This window comes from Bactrocera dorsalis, chromosome 4 (genome assembly GCF_023373825.1).
Source record: "Bactrocera dorsalis isolate Fly_Bdor chromosome 4, ASM2337382v1, whole genome shotgun sequence".
Lineage (NCBI taxonomy): Eukaryota > Metazoa > Arthropoda > Insecta > Diptera > Tephritidae > Bactrocera > Bactrocera dorsalis.
Window position 1 is genome coordinate 7,900,361 of NC_064306.1, and position 21,841 is coordinate 7,922,201.

A 21,841-nucleotide genomic window follows, 5' to 3' on the forward strand; every position below is an offset into this window, starting at 1 on the left:
CAGCAGCAACAGCAATAACAACAATAATAACAATGATAAACCCCCGCGTTAAAGCGATCGGCTGGTGCGGTGCCGTGATCGCGTCGTGCGATTTTTCCTTTATAAGTGAACAGCGACGTCTAAGTTCAGTTTCTTCTGTTCACAAAAGTCAAAGCGGACGGTGTTCCGCATAAACGGTGTTTCGAGTCTGCGCGACGGTTCAGCGATAATATAGCATTGTGTACATATAAGTTTTAATTAATAACGTCGCATATGTACGCGCAGAAGTTCTAATTGAGCGTCAAAGTTGATAGTATACTAAGTAATATTTATAAACAATTGTGCAGCAGAAGTCAATTGAATTGAGTGTCGCGGTTGGTTGTGTAGCGTAAACGCTGATAAGAAAAATATTTCTAACGCATTTGAAATAGTTTTGGTATTTTTTCACGAGAGCGCTTCATTTCGTATCACAAACAACGCGAAAGCAATTCAATAAAATAAACAAAGTGTTAAATTTTGCGTGAATTTTTGAAAAGGAAATAAACGCAAAGCTTGGATTAATAATAAATATATTTTTGGAAAATAATCAAAGGTTAGTGCACAGACATTTTTTAATACTATTAGGCAAAAAAGCATACATATTGGTACATTTATTTTGGTGAAAACACATATTTTTTTTATAATTTTTGAATCACGCGAAATAAGAAAAAATTAAGGGAAAAACCTATTAGATACTCTGCAAAACTCAAAAAAACGTGAAAAATATGATGAAAAAAAAAATGAATCAAATTTTTAACTGAGCGAATCAAATTTAAAAATATTTATATCGTGTCAATAGTTCATTTATATATTTTAGAGTGAATTTTTTAAATCTAAAACTTACCACAAATTTCATAAAAATTAAATTATATTTAAAATATTTTCAATTTTTTTAAAGAATTATTTCTTGAATAATAATTAATGAATAGTTTAAATAATGTAAATGAAATGTAAAGCAAAATAAAAAAAAATTAATTTCATAAATTATAATTTGAAGCAAAAATTATGGACTGCAATTTTTTAAACATATTTTTAGTAAAAAAAACTATATTTTTCTTAAAAATACAAACTTTGCTAACAAAAAAACATATAATTTAATAAAAGCAGTGAAGCAGTGTTTTACCAAATATAAACTTTAAATAATAAATAAGTTTGACTTAAATTTTGAGATACATTTTTAATAAAAATATGTTTTTATAATATTAATAAAAAAAAAATTTTCCTAAAATAAAAATATGTTTTGTAATAAGAGTAGTATATCCTGTTTTATCAGGTCTTACATACATATTTTTTCACAAATTTTTGGTTCAAAATTTTAAATTATAAATTAATTATTATTTTTTTTTTAATATTGCCAAACATATTTCATTCTGAGAATAAGTAAAAGTATAAATTTTCACGTAAAAAAAAAACTAATATTGATAAATATTTTATAAATTTATAAATAATTGATAAATTTAATATTGATAATATTTTCGATTTGGAAAATATTTACATAAGTTTTTTTGTTTTTTTTTTAACATGTACGTATAACTGCAAGTTATTAAAGTAAAAAATAAATATTTTCAGTAATTTGTCTAAAAATATTTGATTAGAAGGTAATTAAAATAATTGATCATATCTTTTTAAGAATTTCAACAACATTTGAAGAATTTATTTTGTGAATAAAAAATAAAATTAAAATTTATATAGTGATCAATAATTTCCCCTTAAATATACACTTACATATGTATATGTACACAAATACGTAAATTAATAATGACTTCGAAGTCTTGTTCAACATCTATTTACTCACACACTATCTTACAAGCATCAAGCATCAAGCCACAAGCACAAAAATACATACATACATATGTACATAAATACCAGAGAGCATCCACGCAATCTTTTTTGCCCATTTTTTATTTTTATAAATTTTGATTTAGCCAGAATTGTTCATTAATCAAATACTTTAAATGGTAAACCAGAAAATAAACTCAATATGAAATCATAACTACAAAAACAAGTTAACTACAACACGCGTAACTGCTTAATAAATTCTTCTTATTCGAGAATTTTATACGATTTGGCGTCAATAGTTTCAGTAAATTTAGCACTTGACTATAATTTGAATATAAATTTCTGCTTTCATATTTTTATATAATAATTAAGGAGCTGGTTTTAAAGTTTAGTATGGAAAATACAGCTCGGAATAGAAAAATATTAATGAACACTGAGCTGAATGTCATCACATTAGCTCAAAAATCGCATGATTTCTTAAATTTAAAAGTTCTATGGTTAAGGTTTACTACGGTTTGATGTAAATTTCAAATTTTAAGTTTTTTTGTTAACTTCTACCAATGAATAGCAACAATTAACTTAATATTTCGTAATATTGTGCAATATCTACAATTTTTCATAGCAATTATTGCGTCAGAATATCTTAAATATCATCACAAACAATTTCTCAAAGCAACACAAAGTTGCTTAGAAATTAGTAAGTACGTGTGTACACGACATTATACCACAGCTTACAATAACAACAATAATTTCACCAAAACACGAAAAACTAAAACACTATTTATTTTATTCGTTTCTAATGCAACGAAACAGTTCGTTTGCAACTAATTAATTGCACAGGCGATGAGCGATGAGCGTCATGTTTGATTGTATCTAATTGTTATCAAACAACAATATGATTTATTCGACAAATGAAGTCACGATTAATGTTTAAAGCTTGTTGCCATTTGTTGCATCATGCTTTGGAGAATGTGCATACCATAATATAAACGTTGAAAAATGCAGCAAAGATATTTTAAAAGACATTTTATTTATAAAAAATTGCTATTGCTATAGAAATAGTTATTTGTTTGCGCAATATGATTGCAGCGCATCACACTTTTATATACTATGTAATATGCTGCATTAATTATTCGCAGCCCTAAGTGAACCCTGTCTTGTTTTGAAAGTTAAATGCACAATCTTTGTAGTGACTATGTTTTTATTACATTTAAATATTTGAAAATATTCTGGCTTTTATTAGATGTATTCGTTTTTATTCTCAAGTAGCGCTCGCTAATTGTTATTATTTTTGTGAAAGGGCTTATTTATGCAAATGAGTTTTCGTTGCTACTGCCTATGTAATTATGAAAGTAAAAGGGCTCCTGTCACTTCATTGCTATGCAAAAGTTAATAATTGCTGTGTTTACGATTTATTTTTTTAGAAATTCTTAAATTTATTTGCATATTTAAAAAATAAATATAGCAATAAAATCACTAGTTTATAATATTCAGACTGCATACAGCTAACAAGTTTGTGCAATCTTAAAGAACCCGAATAAGCCCAGCATGACTTGGAATTTTTTATGCTAATTCGCAATAATCTATTAGATTGTCATTGACACTTTGAGGTTAAATCAACTCTCCCAACTTTTAAAATACTACAAGCCACATGCTCACGTTTTCTTTTGTTGTTTTCAAAAAAATTTGGAAAATGTTGCCGTGTTGACAGTCCTTAGTCGGATAAAAATCCGGTAACGTTGACTCGACTATCGTGGGAGGGTATAGCCTGCTGCTTATATCAAAATAAAATTATAGCTAATCTATCTGTAATACATGTTTTTAAATATTCGTACTCGAATCTAGTGAGCTGTTAAAAATTAGTAAACCTTCAATAGATGTCATAAATGCGGGCTTTAATACTAATTTGTCAGCATCATCAGAATATGGTTTTGCAACGGGCAGTGAACTATCATTCCCTAGCCTTGAGAGGCAGCAAGTATGTAGCTACTGCAAAGAGTGTTTAACGTTCGTTGAATTTAATGAAGCACAGCAGCAAAAAGTATAAAAGCACAAGCAAATTTATTAACTTCTCTATCTTATTCAAGCCAAAGACAAAGAGCACAAAAATAAAAATATTTTTTTAACTTATTTTATTAATGGAATTGCCGACTAGAGTTTTTAGTGTTAAATGATTCAATCATTCAATATTTATTTAACTACTCAAACTTCTTTTTAAATGTCGGAAAGCAATTTAATTATTTTTAATTTCTTTTAATTATTTAATTTTTTCGATAAGTTATTTTTTTAATTATTTAAGTTTTCTTTGTTAATTTTTTTCAAAAGCCCACACTTATTTAAAAATTTTTATTATTTAACTTTTTTTTCATTATTTAAAATGTGTTCAATTCAAGATTTTTTCTTAAACCCCTATGTTTAGATTCCTACCATAAGTGCAAAAACATGTATGTACATACATACATACATATATGTACATACTTATGTATAACTTCCTGCTTCACAGCTGAAGATACATACATATTCATTAAAAATATTTCGATTACGGTTTTTTATGTTCTAGTATTAAAAAAGATTAGAATATTTTGAGATTTTATCAACTTTAGTACTTCTTCTCCATATTCACTGTGATCGCATCTTCAAAACAAGACATTTTTAATGGCTTATTTTATGACGAGCAATCATGGTCAGTCGGACGTTTACCTAAGCCCGGCAAGTTTTATAAATTACACGATTTAAGCTACGCACATGGCTATGCTATTTATGTGCTTATAAAAATAATTACACTTTATTAACTGTAACAATAGAAATATTAACGAATTATACGGAAATTTGTGGCGTTTACTATTTAAATACTGAAAAAATATGAGCAACAAATAATTTTAGTTAGACAGGTGGCTAATAGCAATCAAATCATATATGAGCTGCACATAAATAATTTTTTATGCATGCTCTCCCTATAGAATATGTTTGTATGTGCAACTTTAACTTTCAAACATTTACGCCCGACTAATTAAAATTTGCACAGCCAATTGTTTATGTTTGCTTGCGCATTGGCAGCAATAAAAATGTTGTACTCCATACCTTAAAAACAAAATAGCCATACTAAATAAGTAATTAAAATCATAAGTATATGTTGCTAATTCACACTTCATAGATAGTTAGATATTTTTTATTGCACAACTTTTTGCCAGCATCACAGATTTCTTGCATACCAACATGCAACATACAAACAAATGCATGTTTGTACACGTCCAGCAATCAGTTTTTATTTGTTCTCACTGATTTTGTTATTGCAAGCGCACACAATTCACTTAAGCGATTTGTCATGTAAAAAATGTGGTAAATATTGACAGTTATTATGTTTGCCGAGCAAACGATCTACTCATAAACGAGTTAGAGGCGTAATGACTATTGTTTCTATGATTGTATGTATGTATGACTGTGCAAATAAGTCGGTAAATTAAACTGGCAAATTATGCGTGCACATTGTGGACGTTGTAAAAAATATTTAATGAAAAAACTACAAAAAAATTAAAAGTAAAAAAATATATATTTTTCGTAAAACTATGAAATTATTATGTTATATTTTTGTAAAATATTGCAAAAAAAGCAAAAATTGAAAAAATAATAATTTCATAAAACTATAAAATAACTATTATTTACTTTATTTTTTATGTAGTTTTATTTTTTTTTACATTAATATTTATTTATACAAATAAATATAAATATGGCTTGCAATATTGACTAACAAAAGTAGCGAGTTGTAAGTACAATTATGCAATTCTATCGTAATTATTTTCAATAAAAAATGCTACTTATTCCAATTGAAGCAGCTTTTTAACAATATAATTATTTTAAATTATTTCTTAAAAAATTTTGTTTTTAATTTACATTTTTTTGTATTTGCTGTATAATTCAAACTCTACAACTCCATCGAGGCTTTACAGCAATAATCGATTATTTGCCAAATTCTTTGTTGTCACTCATCACTGGCTTTAAATATTTTTTTTTTGGGAAAGTAATTGTGTGAATATAAGTTTGATTTCTGATTTTTAATTAAAATTATTTTATAATTTATGTGCTGCACATGTTTGTAAATGAAAATTTGCATTTTTGGCTGTTTTTATGTGTGAAAATGAACACATACATAAATATTCATTAACATAATTAAGTCAGGAGGCATATATTTTTGCTGTAGCTTTTCACAAACTATTTTTGCATTTAGATTATGAATTTTAATAATTATTAAAGGGGATGAATGCATAATTAATGCTCACAAAATTAAAAAGTGCGCTAAGTAAACATGAAATGCACGCTACTGCCACAGAGTCAACGTGTTTTTCAAAATTGTGTTTCAGGTGTTTTATTCAACGGTGTCTATAATTTTATTAATCACATTGAAAACAAAAGCATTAAGAAACTTTCGTTGTAATTTAATTAAATAATTCAAAGGTTTAATAACATTACTCCAACTATAATGAAATTAGCGGGGATCATTCACCTGTTGTTCCGACTGAAAACAATACAATAAGTATTTTACAGCATACTGTCAAAAATTAATTACAAGCAATAAATTTAAATGTGTTTGATTTATGTGTTATATCTTACAAGTGTAAATATTCTAATTGTATTAAGAGCGCGGATTAAAACAACAGTCATTCATATAATTATGGGGTAGTAAATATTATACGCCTGTGAATGTTTGTATTTTGCATAAATTTATAACATACTACTCGTTACTACACTTGCTTATTAGTTTCACATTAACTATTAAAATTTATTAAAAACTATTAATGGGAAATAATATAAATGCATAGTTGTGTTGAAGTAGCACATTTCGCATAGTTTATTTACATCTCTAAATTGGTTACTAGAAAAAATGAATTGCTGCAAAATCTTTTCTATATTGTACTATGCCTTGTAAATAATAATAACTCTAGGTATTTTTAGCAATAAAAACTTATGAATTAATACTATAACTAACACATTTTTTGCAACCATTGCAAGCCAATTAGTATGTAATTATTGCTATTTGCTCTTATGCTTATGTTGGTTCTTTACAGAAAAAAAACAATCCTTACACTTAAGCGCTAATTAAGTGATAATCGTTAGAAAGCTAAATACTAGAACCAGCGGTAAAGTGTTGCTGCCAGGTGTAGTGCATTTTTTAATACTTACATACATATATGAGTGAATGTTTGTATGTATGTATGTAAATTTTAATATGAATATAATATATAAAATAAAATGATGCACAATTTTGCAGATTAAATTTAAAATTAAACTCTTTCAACTATTTCAAGCACCGTTAATATAATATATCCGTAACCATTAATGTAAACAATCGAGTATTTGTCAATATTGACTGTAATTAGCAACCTTGCCAATTGCTTTAAAAACATGTTTGAAAAATGTAAACTAACATTTAAAGCCGACAATGTTAATTACGCGATAATTTGCCAGTCCTTATAAATAATTACACGAAATGTGGTACATAAGTACATATACATACATACTTTACCTACAATTTTTATTGATATTACACACATGCTTACAACGTATGCTGCTCACTTTATTAATAATCATATTTCTTTTTAATAACGCTGATTAATAACCAATAAGCTGCTAAGTGCAATGCTGTAAACAAAATTCTGTTAGACGACAGCACCTTTGCTTAGCACTGAGTAGGTGCAAGTTGCAACTATGTGGATCATTACGCCTAATTTGTGTTAGGAATATAAATGGATTTTAATTGACAACGGTTAAAAGCAAGATACGTATCTATGAATTTGCAGTTTTATGTACTTGCATATATGTATGTATGTACGTACATGTGTACATATTTATGGCAGCATGCCAGTATAGCTGCAGTAAGTGTGAACACGTGGTAATTAATAATGTACAGTTTGTGTCTGCAGCAACACGCGTTGCATACTTAACAGTACACGTATCCACAATGTGCATGATTAACTGTGTATTTTTAATAAGTTGGTATGTGCTTATACGGTATGATATACTGTATCAGTAGTCGATGCATTTCTTGGCTGTCAGCTTTGGTTGGTAAAATTTCATTAATAAACATTGCGTGTACGCGACAATTTAAATTAGTGCTCCCTCAGTTCTATGCTGTTGTTCGGAAACTTATACATAGCACATATAAATGTCTAACATTAACTCAAGGTTAATAAAGTGACAGATAAGCAGTTTCAAAGTGACAATGAGAATGTGTGAACTTAAAGTATGCACACACTTAACAGAATTAGCGGATATTGCGTTAATACAAAAAATAAAAATAAAGCAATAAAAATGTTGCAAACAAAAGAATATGCATAAAATAATAAGAATATATAAAAAATATGAAAATTAGAAAATTAGAAAAAGGATTAACATAATGAAAAAACAAAAAAAAAAATTAATTAAGTAACAAAAATAAAAAATAAAAAAATTAATTTTAATTAATTATAGAAAATAAAATTAAATTAAACTAAAATAAAAAAAATGAAATAAACTAAAAATGATTTTGTATTGTTTGCAAAATATAAATAAATTAATAATAACTTCATTTTGTTCACAAAAAAAATCATCAATAAAAATTAAAAAAATAAAATATAAAAAAATATAGAAATAAAATAATATATAAAAAAGATGTAAATAACATTTTCACATACATACATATAAAAAAATTATGCAAACTTTTTTTTTTTAATTTTTTCACCAAAAACCACAGCCACCTAATCGAAAGCAATAACGCAAAGTTGCTAATCAACACTTTCACAAGTGTTAAAAAAACGCTGTGTGCGCCCAAAATGCTGCCGACTGTCACTTTAAACATGTGATAAGTTTCCTGTTATATTTGGTAACTTCAATTAGCACATTTTTAATTGCACGATGGAAGGTTTGAATGCTTGCCTACCGGTGGCGGCAGTAGAAGGGCATATTTAAAAGTAAAACTTTGCGGAAGTGATGTTTAAATTTTTTATTACAAAATTTTCATTGCTTACAGACGCTTTTAAAAATAATTTGAAGCAAAATTAAATGGCTTTTCTTATATTATTTGCCACAACTGCTGTTGTCATATTGACATTTATAACAATCGATTGTCGCTAATCACAAAAAAAAAAAATCAAAAATTAATTTAATTGGACTTTAGGCCATAGATCGCATATAGAACATATATTTTGCATTTTTTAAATGATTTGTCGAAAGAGAAATCAAATATAGTGTAATTAAGCGAACATGAAAAAGTACAGAACATTAACATAACATTAAACCTACATGACTCCATACATACTTATGTACATACATATTTACGAACTATAACTACAAGTACTCCATAATTATGAATATTAATCAGTAACGGTCTAATATACATACATACATAAGTTTAAAGTTGGACGCTAATCAAGCGTTGAGTGTTACTAAATAAATAACCATACGTTATGTAATCAAATCGTTAGCACAGACAATGACACAGAAAGAGTTACGAGTTTATTATAAGGCGTTGCAATGAAAACAAGAAATACGTGTAAAAATTGAAAGTCATTCTATATGACCAATAATATGTTTACATACATTGCACATTACGTATATTTTCATGTTATGCATATGCCCAGGTTATGCATATGCATAACTAATATGTAAACGATTAAGCGCTACGTAAGACGTTTCATTTGAATATAACTATATTTTACTGTTTGACTAATGCAACGGTGCTCACTTTTTAATTAATTGTTTGCGACAAATGCAAATGTGCTACATACTATACATACATATATACAAAATGCATTTGATCATCGTTTAACGCCTCTTGACTTTTTGTGCAGGCATCAGTCAACGCCTTAGATTAATTTTGCGAAATTGCAAATTTCAAGCGAAATATTGCGATTCTAAGTAGTTAGTAATTTTAAATGGCTGTTTAAGCGAATGAAAACTTGTACTAAATTTTCTTAGTAAAAAATTAATATATAATATATAATAATAATATAATACCCTTTGCAAATAAAAAAAGCTTTCAAATAGTTTTTTTTTTGTTGTTTTATATTTAAGTTTTTTTTTGTTTGCACATTTACACTTTCGAAATCAAATGCACAATCGCTCAGCACATTCTATTCAAACTCAGCATCTCTCAGTTATCTAATCATTTGCTCAAATACTTTGTCATAACCATGCACACCTGTCATTTCGACTTTCACGTTTATCGATTTTTGTTTTTATTTTCAGCCCTAAACGTGCAATCAACAATTTTTGCAATTCATTAACAAACATTCTGCATTTCATTAATAAATATATAAACATTATATAATATTAAAGTTCTTTAATCGCATATATAAATATAAATGCAAACCATTCAATTTAACAATTATAAATTGTAAAAATTGCCACATCTGGCTAAGCAGCTGTGATTCCGGTGTGCATTGTCTGGCACGACAATATTCTTATTTATGCAATGTTTCACATTTGCCCACCTGTTGCCATAAATCTAATATGTTTGTGTGTACTAATAAATGATACTGCAAATATTTGTGCCACCTATGTAAAAATGCGCGCATGCGCCGCCTGAAGTTATAAAAATAACACAGAATTGCATATAAACTTGTTTAACTATAATGCTATTTAAATTATAATGTGTACTTACAAGCGTGCATTTATTCATACATGCATACATACATTTGTACACCGATAAAAGTAAGCCGTATTTTATTATGTCTATTAATTGTTTCTTGCCTACAATTTGCCCAGCATTTGGCCGCTAATAGGCACATGTTTGTATGTAGGTGTACAGTGTACTGTATGCAAATATACATATATGTACATTTGTTGTATTGCTGCAAGCAGGGAACAACCAGTTAACCTTGGCGGCGGTTGCATTTCGCGGTAGCACTCTAAGTTCAAGTGATTGCATATGTGCGATAAACCACTTACAAAAAAGCTATAACTAGCATACAATTAAAGAAAAATAGGTGAGAGAATATGTAAAGTTATACGAAAATTGCTGCATTTTAGTAGAATTTTAGAAATTCTCGTAAATGTTTAAAGCGCACACCTGCTGCATCCAATTTGTCATAGACATATTTTTGTAATTGTCTGTTAAATTGTTTTATAATTAGAGCAATTATCTAACACTCGAAAAAGCCCTTATTTTAGTTGCACTTAAGAATTTGTGTGCATTAAGCCACACTTTCATATAATTCAATTAAAAAATTACATTCTATTTACGTGTTTACATGTTGACATTTGTTGTTGAGCTATCTGATGTTGGCGTTGCCAACTGCCTATGCAAGTCTTTTCAACGCACTTCTCATTGTTGTAATTGAGTTAGCCTGATAGAAAATATAGCAGGTAGCTTGGCTATTATTTTTATAGAAATTATAATAAATAAATACATTTTACGTTATTTTACAGTATTGCGAAAAATTATTGCAATAAATACACTACGACGAAACATTTTATTTTAATAAAGTAGTATTAAATTAAATTTCTGGTTAAAAAAATATGAAAACAAGGAAACCATTAATTAATATTAAAAAAAAATTCATACAAGAACGTGCTTCTAGTTTAGCTGCCGACCACCGAAATTTTATATACATTTAATTCACTTTGGAAAAACCTCATTTTAAAGTATTTCTTCTCTTTTTACTATTGTACCAAGCAAAATTGCTGGACAGTATAACTGTTATTACATTTCTGCTGACTTTATATTATCTTAAGATCGTTAAATTTTATGGCATCTCATATAAATCAATTACACTTAAGTGCATATGTAAAACAGGTTGGCAAGCAACAACAAAAAATAAGTGCGTACTGCAAGAAGTAAAGAAGTCGAAAATTTGTAAGAAAAAAAAATATAAAAAAGAAAATTGAAAAATAAATAAAAAAAAGAAAAAGGAAAATAAAAAGACAATTAAAAAAATATAAAAATAAATGTTGCCGTGCCTTGTTTTTACAAACTTCCTGTGCTGCCACTCTTGTTATAAATACATTTACACATATGTATGTACGCATTAACAGCAGCTGGCAACTATCCATATACATAACTATAAATGAGCAAGTTAAAAACGCATGGCGACAATACTTTTTTGCACTAAAATCAGCAACTAATTAATTTAGCGTTTTTCTTGTTTTTTTTTCGGCGCTGCTCCCTTTTGAAATCTGTCGCGGGAAAATTGGCTGCGGTTTTTTATTTTTGCCACAGCAACAAACAAAAAATTGTATATGTCTGCGCAAGAAACACGCCCTCTCCGGTTAGTTGTTTTTGCAATTGTTGCTAGCTGCCAGTTTGTTTATTTATAAAATTTTCTTTAAAAAACAACAACAATTATTTCGAATTAATTTGCTCTGTATTGTAAGGCATTATTAAAACAGTTAAAGTAAGTGCGCAAAGTGCTTGACCGCAACGACATTTGCACTACCGCAACGGCTAACCGGTTTGAGGGCTAATTTATGTGCATTTCGTTTAAAGTTCTCGTGCATGCAAGACTGTACTTGTTTGCAAATAATTTGTGCCTTAATTTCTGCGTATTTAGTATTCCGTCTAAATGCATATAAGTAATGCAATGTGTCAAGCTAGTAGTCGGCTGCATGTTAAATAACTGTAAACAAGTCAGTTACAGAACTATATTTGCTTATGTAGGCTGCAGTCTGCAGTCTTATGTAGTTATGTAGTCACTGTATTACTTACGCATTCCTAAAATTTAGTTTCAATTATTTATGGTTATGTTATTGTAAATTTTACTACATTTACACGTCAATTTGACATATTTCGCAGTCCGCGTTTAGCAGTACAACAATTTTCTAATTGATTTCCACTAAATCACTACTGACTCTAATAGTTCAATTGAAACGTACTTAGCTTTTCCGAAGCTGTTGCGCTTTTATGCTAATTCATGCTGCACAAATATTTCACAAAGTATTGCAAAGACAAATCGTAATAGCGCGGTTGTCAAAACACATTAATCGAAATGTCAGTCAAGTTGACAGTAGTATATGCCTGGCATTGGAAGTGATCATTGAGTAGGTAAAGCGGCATATTTTTGTTGAAACACGGTAAATAAATCATAATCCCTATTTAATGAGAAAAAAATAAGAAAACATGAGAAAATTTTTTAACTCAAATTTAAAATATAATATTTGATATTTTATGATTTATTATTTACGTATGTATAAAAAAATAAATTATTAATAATTAAAAATTATTAAGAAAAATCGTTAACTTCAATTTTAATACCCTTCAGAGTAACATTTTCAAAGCCTAAAAGGATATAAAAACATCTTTATCTAAATTTTGATCGCAAAATTTGTATGACAGCTATATGCTATAGTGATTCGATCTGAAAAATTTTTTGCGTAGATTGTAGCTTTACCTTTGACAATAATCCATGCACAATTTCGTGAGGATATCTTGCAAAACCGAAAAGTTTTCTATGCAAGCATTTGATTTTGATCGGTCAGCTTGTAAGGCAGCTATATGCTATAGTAGTCCGATTTAGCAATTTTCACAGATATTAAAGCCTTACCCTGCACAATAATCCATGCTAAATTTCGGGTAGATATGTTGTCAAATAATAAGTTTTTATAAAATACAAAGAGTTAATTTCGTTCGGCCAGCTTGTTTTGCAGCTATATGCTATATTGATCCAATATAGGCGATAAATAATAAACATTTGAAAGCAGAATATATACATACTTATGTATGTATGTACCATAAATGATTTTGCAAACTCCTCACTAGCTAAAACTTGTTATACATACATACATCAGTTTTTTAGTCATTTAGCGCAGCCATAATCAGCTTGAGTAAATTTCCATAAGCCTCATCAGTTCTTCAATTTTGTGTGCTTCCTTATGTCTTTCTGCTGTTTTACTTAGTTTACGTCATTCTCATGCTCCAAGTGCATGGTCTGCCAGCTTCGTTTTAGCGTGAAAACAGACTGCCGTGTCTACTTTTAGCGCGCGTCTTTAAAACCACTCTTGCTCTCTTTCACTGTAGGGGATGCCCCAAACTTCGCATCCAGTTTTGGCTGTGCAGCTGTAGCGTCTGCTTTTATTTGTTTTTTATCGGCGTATTTTTAATAATATTTGTTTCTCTTGCACGTGCTTATTTTGTGTTGAAGCCATAGTGAATCATGCAGTCATGCAATTTCAAGGCGCTTACCTCGAACCATGTAAAATAACCGGTTCGCTTGCGATTATCTGAAATTCTTAGACAAAGTCAATGACAGACTAGTTGCACAAACTGTCAATGCTGTGCATTCTTGTCTGGCTTACGCTCCGTCTCGACAGGATAAAATCTATGTCTTACTAACTGTCAAATCTATTGCTATTGCCATTGCCAAATCTTTATGTGGGCATTTGTTATCATAACATAATCATTTGCGCAAAGGCGTAGGATAGGTAGGTTCGAGCTGATGTAGCGCATGCTTTGAGCTCTTGAAAAATTTATTTTATCATATTGCGAAATGCCGTCGGGTAGGTAGCTGATGTACCGCATATTTTGAGCTCTTGAACTGTTTAAATCTTTTATGAGGAAAATAAAAAAAGGATAAAGATCCTTTACAAACGTATTTTCTGGGACAAATAAAATAATAAGAAAAGGGTAAAGATCTTTTGTTCACAAATGTATTTCTTGGGAAAAATAAGATAATAAGAAAAGGATGAAGATCCCTTTTTTACAAATGTATTTCTGAGAAAATAAGAACTCATATTTTTGGACTACTATATAATAATTCTGGCATAAATTTTATATACCAATTAAATTAATAAATTTAAATTGAGAAATGATTATTTATGCTTGTATAAGTTTATTAAATTTAAGACTTCGCTCATTCCATAATTTTTCTGTAAATTAACAATATTAAACTAAATATAAATTTTTTGAAAAAATGTTATTTTGAACATGTACTTTATTTTTATAACATAATACAATCGTCTTAATATTCGATCTTCTAAATTTCATATTACCGAAATGAAAATGCCGTCGGCATATGTGTAAATGGGATATGTTGTCTCTTCGAAATTTTCATAGAAATGAAAACTGCGCTGTCAAACTGCTGAAGTGACAGCTTATTGCTTACAATATATGGTAAACTAATTAGTTTGCCATATATTGTAAGAAATAAGCAATATGGAGTCTCCACAGGCAATAGGCAGGGAAAACCAGTTAGTAAGACATAGATTTTATCCTGTCGAGACGGCCCGTTAATGCATGCAAACCACAAAAAATATAAATTATCAAGAATTTTGATTTCAATGTGGCAATTTTGTGTTGGTTTGACAGTTTAATTATAGGGCGTTTACATGACAATGTAGATTATATATATGTAGTTATAAATAATTTATAATCATTAACGAATAGTTAGAAAGCGTGAAAATGCATTAATTTACAGAATTTATTATTGTTATTGATTTGTTTTAAATTTTTTTTATACCCTATTTTTTTTTTAATTCAACTACCCAAAATGACTCACAACAGCCTCTCACTCGACTGTCAACATTCACTTGACTACTGTTCTACATATGCAAATACATACCAATATATATACATACTCATTATATAAGTAATTATTATATATATTATATATGTACTATATATGTATATATTTACTTATTTATTTCCCCACAACAACTATGTAAATGCCCGACATTCATCAGAAATTGACTCACCTGTCCAGTCAGCTTCACTTTAATTGTGAAAGCGTACACTAATTAGCCGCATAAGATTCTTAATCACATAAATAATATTCTTAATTATATAAATCAATGACTCGTTTTGCAAATTTCGTTTTAAATATTTATCTTCTGTAATTGTACTATACTTTTCCGAAATTAATCACACACTAATGTTTCTAAAGAAGAAAAATTCGTTCACACTAACGCAGGATAACGATACAAATATACGATTTCACATCAAGTATTTAGAAAAGCAATGCTGTTTCAGTATATTCCAGGCAAACTAGAAATGTCTTAAGCTCCTCTATGTTATGAGACTTGAGGTCTGCAAACACCTGTTGCCTAATCAGGATTACTTATAAACACAAAATTAATAAAAAAAATTATTGAGTTAACATCAATTTTTAAGATTTTTTTTCGTAATCCCGAAAATTTTAAAAGCAATTTTTAATTAATTTTTTAAATTTTAATTTTAAAATTTTAAAAAATAATTTTATTTTATTTTTTTTAATAATTTTAAAATTTTAAAAAATAATTTTATTTTATTTTAAGACATATTTTATTAAAAAAAAATACTCTACTTATACTAGTATGTAAATTCATATTTTGTTCCGGTTATTCCATTTGCTAAAAGCATTGTGGTTAATGCTTCATTATTATGGAAATATTTTATACATTTATGTCAACCACAAAATGTGTATGGAAACATTTATTAATCATTTTGTGTGCGCGAAGTCAATTAATGGCATAAAACCGCAGAACACAAAGTAAAATCTCGGTAGTATCTAAGTAAAATCTTAATTGCGAATCGACAATTTCATAATATTTCTTATATCCATTTTACTGTTTTTTGCTGACTACTTGCTGTATTTCATAATGACATTAAAGCATTCCTACTGTCACTTTTTCCAAAGCTTTGCTGTCAAATTGCGATTGATGTATCTGCTTAATGCATAAAAGAATGAAATATAACAATTTATTTATGCTCATTCAATGAATGCTTTATTAATTTAATGCATATAAGTTAAATGAAAGGTATCGCAATTACAAAATGTTTCAAATTTGTTCTTTGTTTTTTTCATTTTTTGTTCTTTTTTCGTATTGTACAATATTTTGTCTGGTGGTATAGTATGCATTCTTTTGTGTTTGTCTGCTGGTGATTGTGCATTTTTTGTCTACGTAGTTTCCTATTTCGTGCTAACCTTCAAATTGGCTTTTGAACTCAAACATTGTTTTACATTTGAAATCCATTAGCCGGCATATCCGCTTGAATTGTAGAAAAGGCAAAACATAAATACACTCATACATACATACATATAATAATAGTGAAAATAATAATAATGCAAATAAAGAAACATACAATAGCAATGTTGCGCGAAAACTTCTCACACACACGTGCTTGTTTAGGCGTGGAATAATATGTCATACTATTACTTACATAAGTACAAACAAGTTTAACATATTCTTATTAAGGCACATGTAACTAATTTAACTATTTCTTAAATATACATATGTACATACATACGTACATTTATACATGTATATATACAAACATATTTACAGCTAAGCTGAGGTGTTGCCAAAATCTTGTTTAACCAGAAATATGGCAGCTGCTATTTACGGCAATTTTTTTTAGCACATCACGCCTTATTAAATATTTTAATACAGAATTATGCTAATTTTTAATATTTCGTACAATAATAACAAAATTATAATTTTTTTAATTAACAGCATCCTTTTTAAAGAGAAATTTTCTTATCTTTGAATTATTGCCTGCACTGGTCTCACGACTTACCAACTACTCTACATATTGCGTTACATTGTTATCGATTACAATAACTTCACTTTACTACTACCACTAGCAGCAACTAATTATATTTGTGTATTTTGATTGATGAAGACTTGAATTTAAATTTAATAATTAATAAACGCATAAAAACTCGCAGAAAATTAAGAGTAGATAAATTTGTTAATAATGAATAGGTATTTATTTCAGTTTGGCGTGTAGAAAAATGACAAAAACAAAATACATGTTTTGTTTACATGTTTTTAACCGTTTTAGCTCGTACATATTTGAATTTCATGTTTGTGCATGCTTAAAAACAAGCCAAAAAAGATGTTTTTAAACGTGCACTTTTAATTAAAGGGCTTTAGTTCTTAACACTGACAAGACTAGTTTTTCTAAAACGGTAAAATAACACTACAATATACATATTAACAAATATTAAAGCAAAAGTACACTATGCACTTACGAGCATTTCCATGTATGTAAGTATGTTTCTATTAAAAAATAATTGCTTATTTCAATGTCACATGTTTAACCAGACACTGCAATCAATTTTCTGCTTTCGTTGCTTTAGTTTTCCATAAATGGTAGCACTAACATCCTAACTGCCGTGCTAATAACGTGCAAAAAAGCAATTTCCTTTCTACCTTTCAAATACCAGTCACGTTTTTCGGCAAAACTTTGTGAAACATTCTATATCCAAAGTTAGAATCTAAAACAAGTATGTTTGCTAAAAAGAGTGTGCAATTAAAATATTACCACACGTTGAAAATGAGTGCAACTATTAGAAATATTTATTAAACACACACAAAAACATGCTGAGAAATTCGTTGCAAAATCACAATAGTGCCGATATCTATAAATCATTGTCAAGTGTATAAACAAACATTAACCCTGTAGGAAAAAAATATGTTAGTGAAAGGTATATGGAGCGCGGCATTAATAGTAAACACCAATTTGGCAGCCACTATGTAGCTTTTAATTGTATCAAATTAGGCCGAAAAAGGTGTTGATATTTTGTTAAAAATGTATGTGTGAAGGTATGTAAATTGTTCTAATGGATCGATTTCACAGAAATAGTTTTCCCTACAAGGAGAATATGTATATAGCAAGCAGTAGCGTGCATGAATTATATCATTTATGTATATACGTATAGATATGTATAGGCTTCGGATATATCTATATATATGTATGTAGAAGAGAACAAACATAGCGGCAATTTATCGTGACTATTTGTGTTCGCAAATAAATAATAATAAATTACTATTTCGGAATTGTAGCACAATTGGCAATTAATACGTTAAAGTATAGACAAGTGACGGAGTCTGGTTTTGTATAGCTGCATGTGTATATTTAGATATTTAAACACTAATATACATAAATTACACAATAAACTATTTATTGGCTCTGTGTGATAATTTGTTGAGAAAATGTATCGCTTGTTTGTATTTATTATATGACGTTAATTATTCCTCCCTTTTAACGTTTGTTGATTTAAATTGCCGATGCCAAAAAATTTATATCTATATACCCTGAACAGAGTGTATCTACTAAATTTGTCACGAAGTTGGTAATACCTAGAAGGAAACGTGGGGACCCTGTAAAATGCATACAGAAATGTTTTTATTTATATGTAAAGAGTATTATAGCTCCCTAGGGGCAACCGAAATTAAATACTAAATTGACAATTGGTTGTGAAATAAATGAAATAATAAATACTTCACTTCCAATTTTAATAACTATTCCATTTCTGAATTTTTCTTCAAATTAACCTATTTTATATTCCACTTCTGATTTTTTACATTTTATTAAATGTCCTTTCCTTATTTCCTTATTTTTTCAGCACTCATTTAATATAGAAAATGGTTCCAATAGTGAAGAAAGTAAGCAGTTACTACAACTCCTATGCGTTGGCCGTGCTCACAATTGGCTATGTACTCGGCGAATTGGGACATTATCTCATCGGTGTTACTTCCAAACAGACCGCCATTGAATTGGATTATGGCGATAAAGCTTGTCAGCAGAATAATACCATGTTCACACGTCACGATCTACCACAGCAATGTGCGGCGGTCATGGAAGAGGAAAGGTATGCAACGCGTGCAGCTAATAATATTTTTGTACAGTTCTTTAATGTTTTCTTTCAACAAATTGCAGTTGTGTTGCTTTATCACTAAATGACACCGCATACTGCGAATGGAACTATAATGGCTTGGGTATTGATTATCAAATACTTGCTGGCCCCACCTTCATATTGGTCTTTACAATTGCTGGTGTCTTTATGGGTTTCGCCGCAGATAAATACAACCGTGTCAAAATGTTGACAGTTTGTACTTTAATCTTTGCTGTCGCTATAATATTGCAAGGCACTGTTAGCGCCTACTGGCAGCTGTTGCTGTTGCGTATGGTCATGGCATTAGGGTAAGCCTTCAACATTTTGAAGCTTGTTTTTAATATGATTTATTGATTAACTTCTTCTTTACAGTGAATCGGGCTGCAATCCGTTAGCCACTGGTATCATGTCCGATATTTTCCCCGAAAATAAACGCGCACTTGTTATGGCCATTTTCAACTGGGGCATCTATGGTGGTTATGGTATTGCCTTCCCTGTGGGCCGTTATATTACCAAATCGAATTTCTTCAATCTGGGCTGGCGTATGTGTTACCTGGGTACTGGCGTGTTGGCTGTATTGGTAGCCGCACTCACCGGCACCACCCTTAAGGAACCCGAACGAAAAGCTATTGGCGAAGCCGATCGCACTAGTGATGGCAAAAAGATTGGTTTATGGAAAGTGATCATCAATCCTGCTATGATTATGTTGATGATTGCCGCTTCCATTCGTCACTCTGGTGGCATGACCTTTGCCTATAATGCTGATCTCTACTACAACGCTTACTTCCCTGATGTGGATCTCGGCTGGTGGTTGTTCGCCGTCACCATTGGTATTGGTAGTGTCGGTGTGGTTGTTGGTGGCGTTGTCTCAGATAAAATTGTCGCTAAAATGGGCATACGCTCACGTGCTTTGGTTTTGGCTGTTAGTCAGCTGATCGCTACATTACCCGCATTCGGCTCTGTGTACTATGATCCGCTATGGGCTATGATTACTTTGGGTTGCAGTTACTTCTTCGCCGAAATGTGGTTCGGTATCGTGTTTGCGATTGTTGTGGAAATTGTGCCATTGCAAGTGCGTTCCTCAACCATTGGCGTCTTTTTATTCGTAATGAACAATGTTGGTGGTAATTTGCCCATCCTGTTGGATCCAGTTGCTAAGATGATCGGTTTCCGTGAGGCATTCATGATCTTTTACGCAGGCTTCTATGGCATAAGTAAGTTCGAATTGTAGATAACAATAATCGATAACTAATTACTAACTCTTTTGTATTTTCTCTATGCTAAAATAGGTTCAGTGCTTTTCTTCATCACCTGTTTCTTATTGGAAGGCAAACCAAAGGACGTAGATTCTACCACAACAGCTACTGAACAAAAAATCGATGGTCTGGAGGCACACACACGTCAAATGCGCGGTCATGACAATTCTGTGTTCTCAGTGGACGAAGTGCTACCGCATAATGGACGTCCCGCGGTCATTCCACAGCATCTGCAGTTGTCGAACAATGGTCAAGACAAATATACGCCCGCCACACGCGAGAGCAGCAGACTGTAATGTACTTTTTGAACCCAACGACTTAGGAACAATGAGTTTGAGTTTTATTTATCTTAAGTACAGCAAGTGAGTAAAGTACGTCTTTTTAGACTTGCAGAATATGACACTTTACGAATTTTCCATAATCTAAATGTACCTCATTCGTAGTGTGTATTTTACTGTATTAAGTTTAAAATGATTGGTTTTTGAATATTTTTATAATGTTGAAAAAGTTGTGAAAAAGAAGAGACAAGCAATTGTTTAAGATTGTTGTTAAATATTTTAGTTTGTTAAGTGAAGTGACAAAGTTTTGTAATTATAATAGATTGCATGATATTATTAAAGTTTTTATTTAACAGTTGCTGACAGCTTAATTGAATATTAAGTTTTAAACTGTTGGCAATTATTAATTAGATTAGTTAATAGACGTAAATGTTATCGATTTTTAAAGTACATTGCATACTAACTATGTAGTTGTGAACACCAATTAAATTAATAGTTAGAATAATTGCAAAAGTATTTTGTACATAACAAATAAATTTTGTACTTATAGTAGTTTTTTAAGCAATTCACAAAAAAAGTTGTCTTTTTACTAGTAGTTGTGAATGTAAGTATCTGCGAGTATATATGTATGTATGTATGTATTTCTATTAATATGTATGCTTACTGTTGGCGCTAACCAGCGTTTGAAAAGCTACGCTGCTCCCGTAGCATTTCATTTTGCTATCGCTACCGCTCTCACTTTGACGGGAGCCATAGCAGAACCATGTAAAAGTATGTGCTCTGCTCTGCTCGCAGTTTTGTTAGGTAAAAAACTATATGTATGTAGCTGTGGCGATAGGAAAAAATGAAGTGCTGAGCTCTGCGCTGGAGTATACATACATACGTATATATGTATATATTTTTTTATTAGCCAATTTTTAACCTTATCACCTCTTTTTATATCATT

General features: G+C 29.7%; 1 protein-coding gene across 1 annotated transcript; it reads left to right on the top strand.

The window, feature by feature from the left end:
* Positions 1-117: 117 nt before the first annotated feature.
* LOC105232189 (putative metabolite transport protein HI_1104) lies at positions 118-21,319 on the top strand. The gene is made up of 5 exons (XM_011213817.4): positions 118-571; positions 19,092-19,337; positions 19,406-19,669; positions 19,734-20,575; positions 20,651-21,319. The coding sequence occupies exons 2-5, from the start codon at positions 19,111-19,113 to the stop codon at positions 20,911-20,913; spliced, it is 1,596 nt and encodes a 531-aa protein (XP_011212119.1). The 5' UTR covers positions 118-571; positions 19,092-19,110; the 3' UTR covers positions 20,914-21,319.
* Positions 21,320-21,841: the final 522 nt, after the last annotated feature.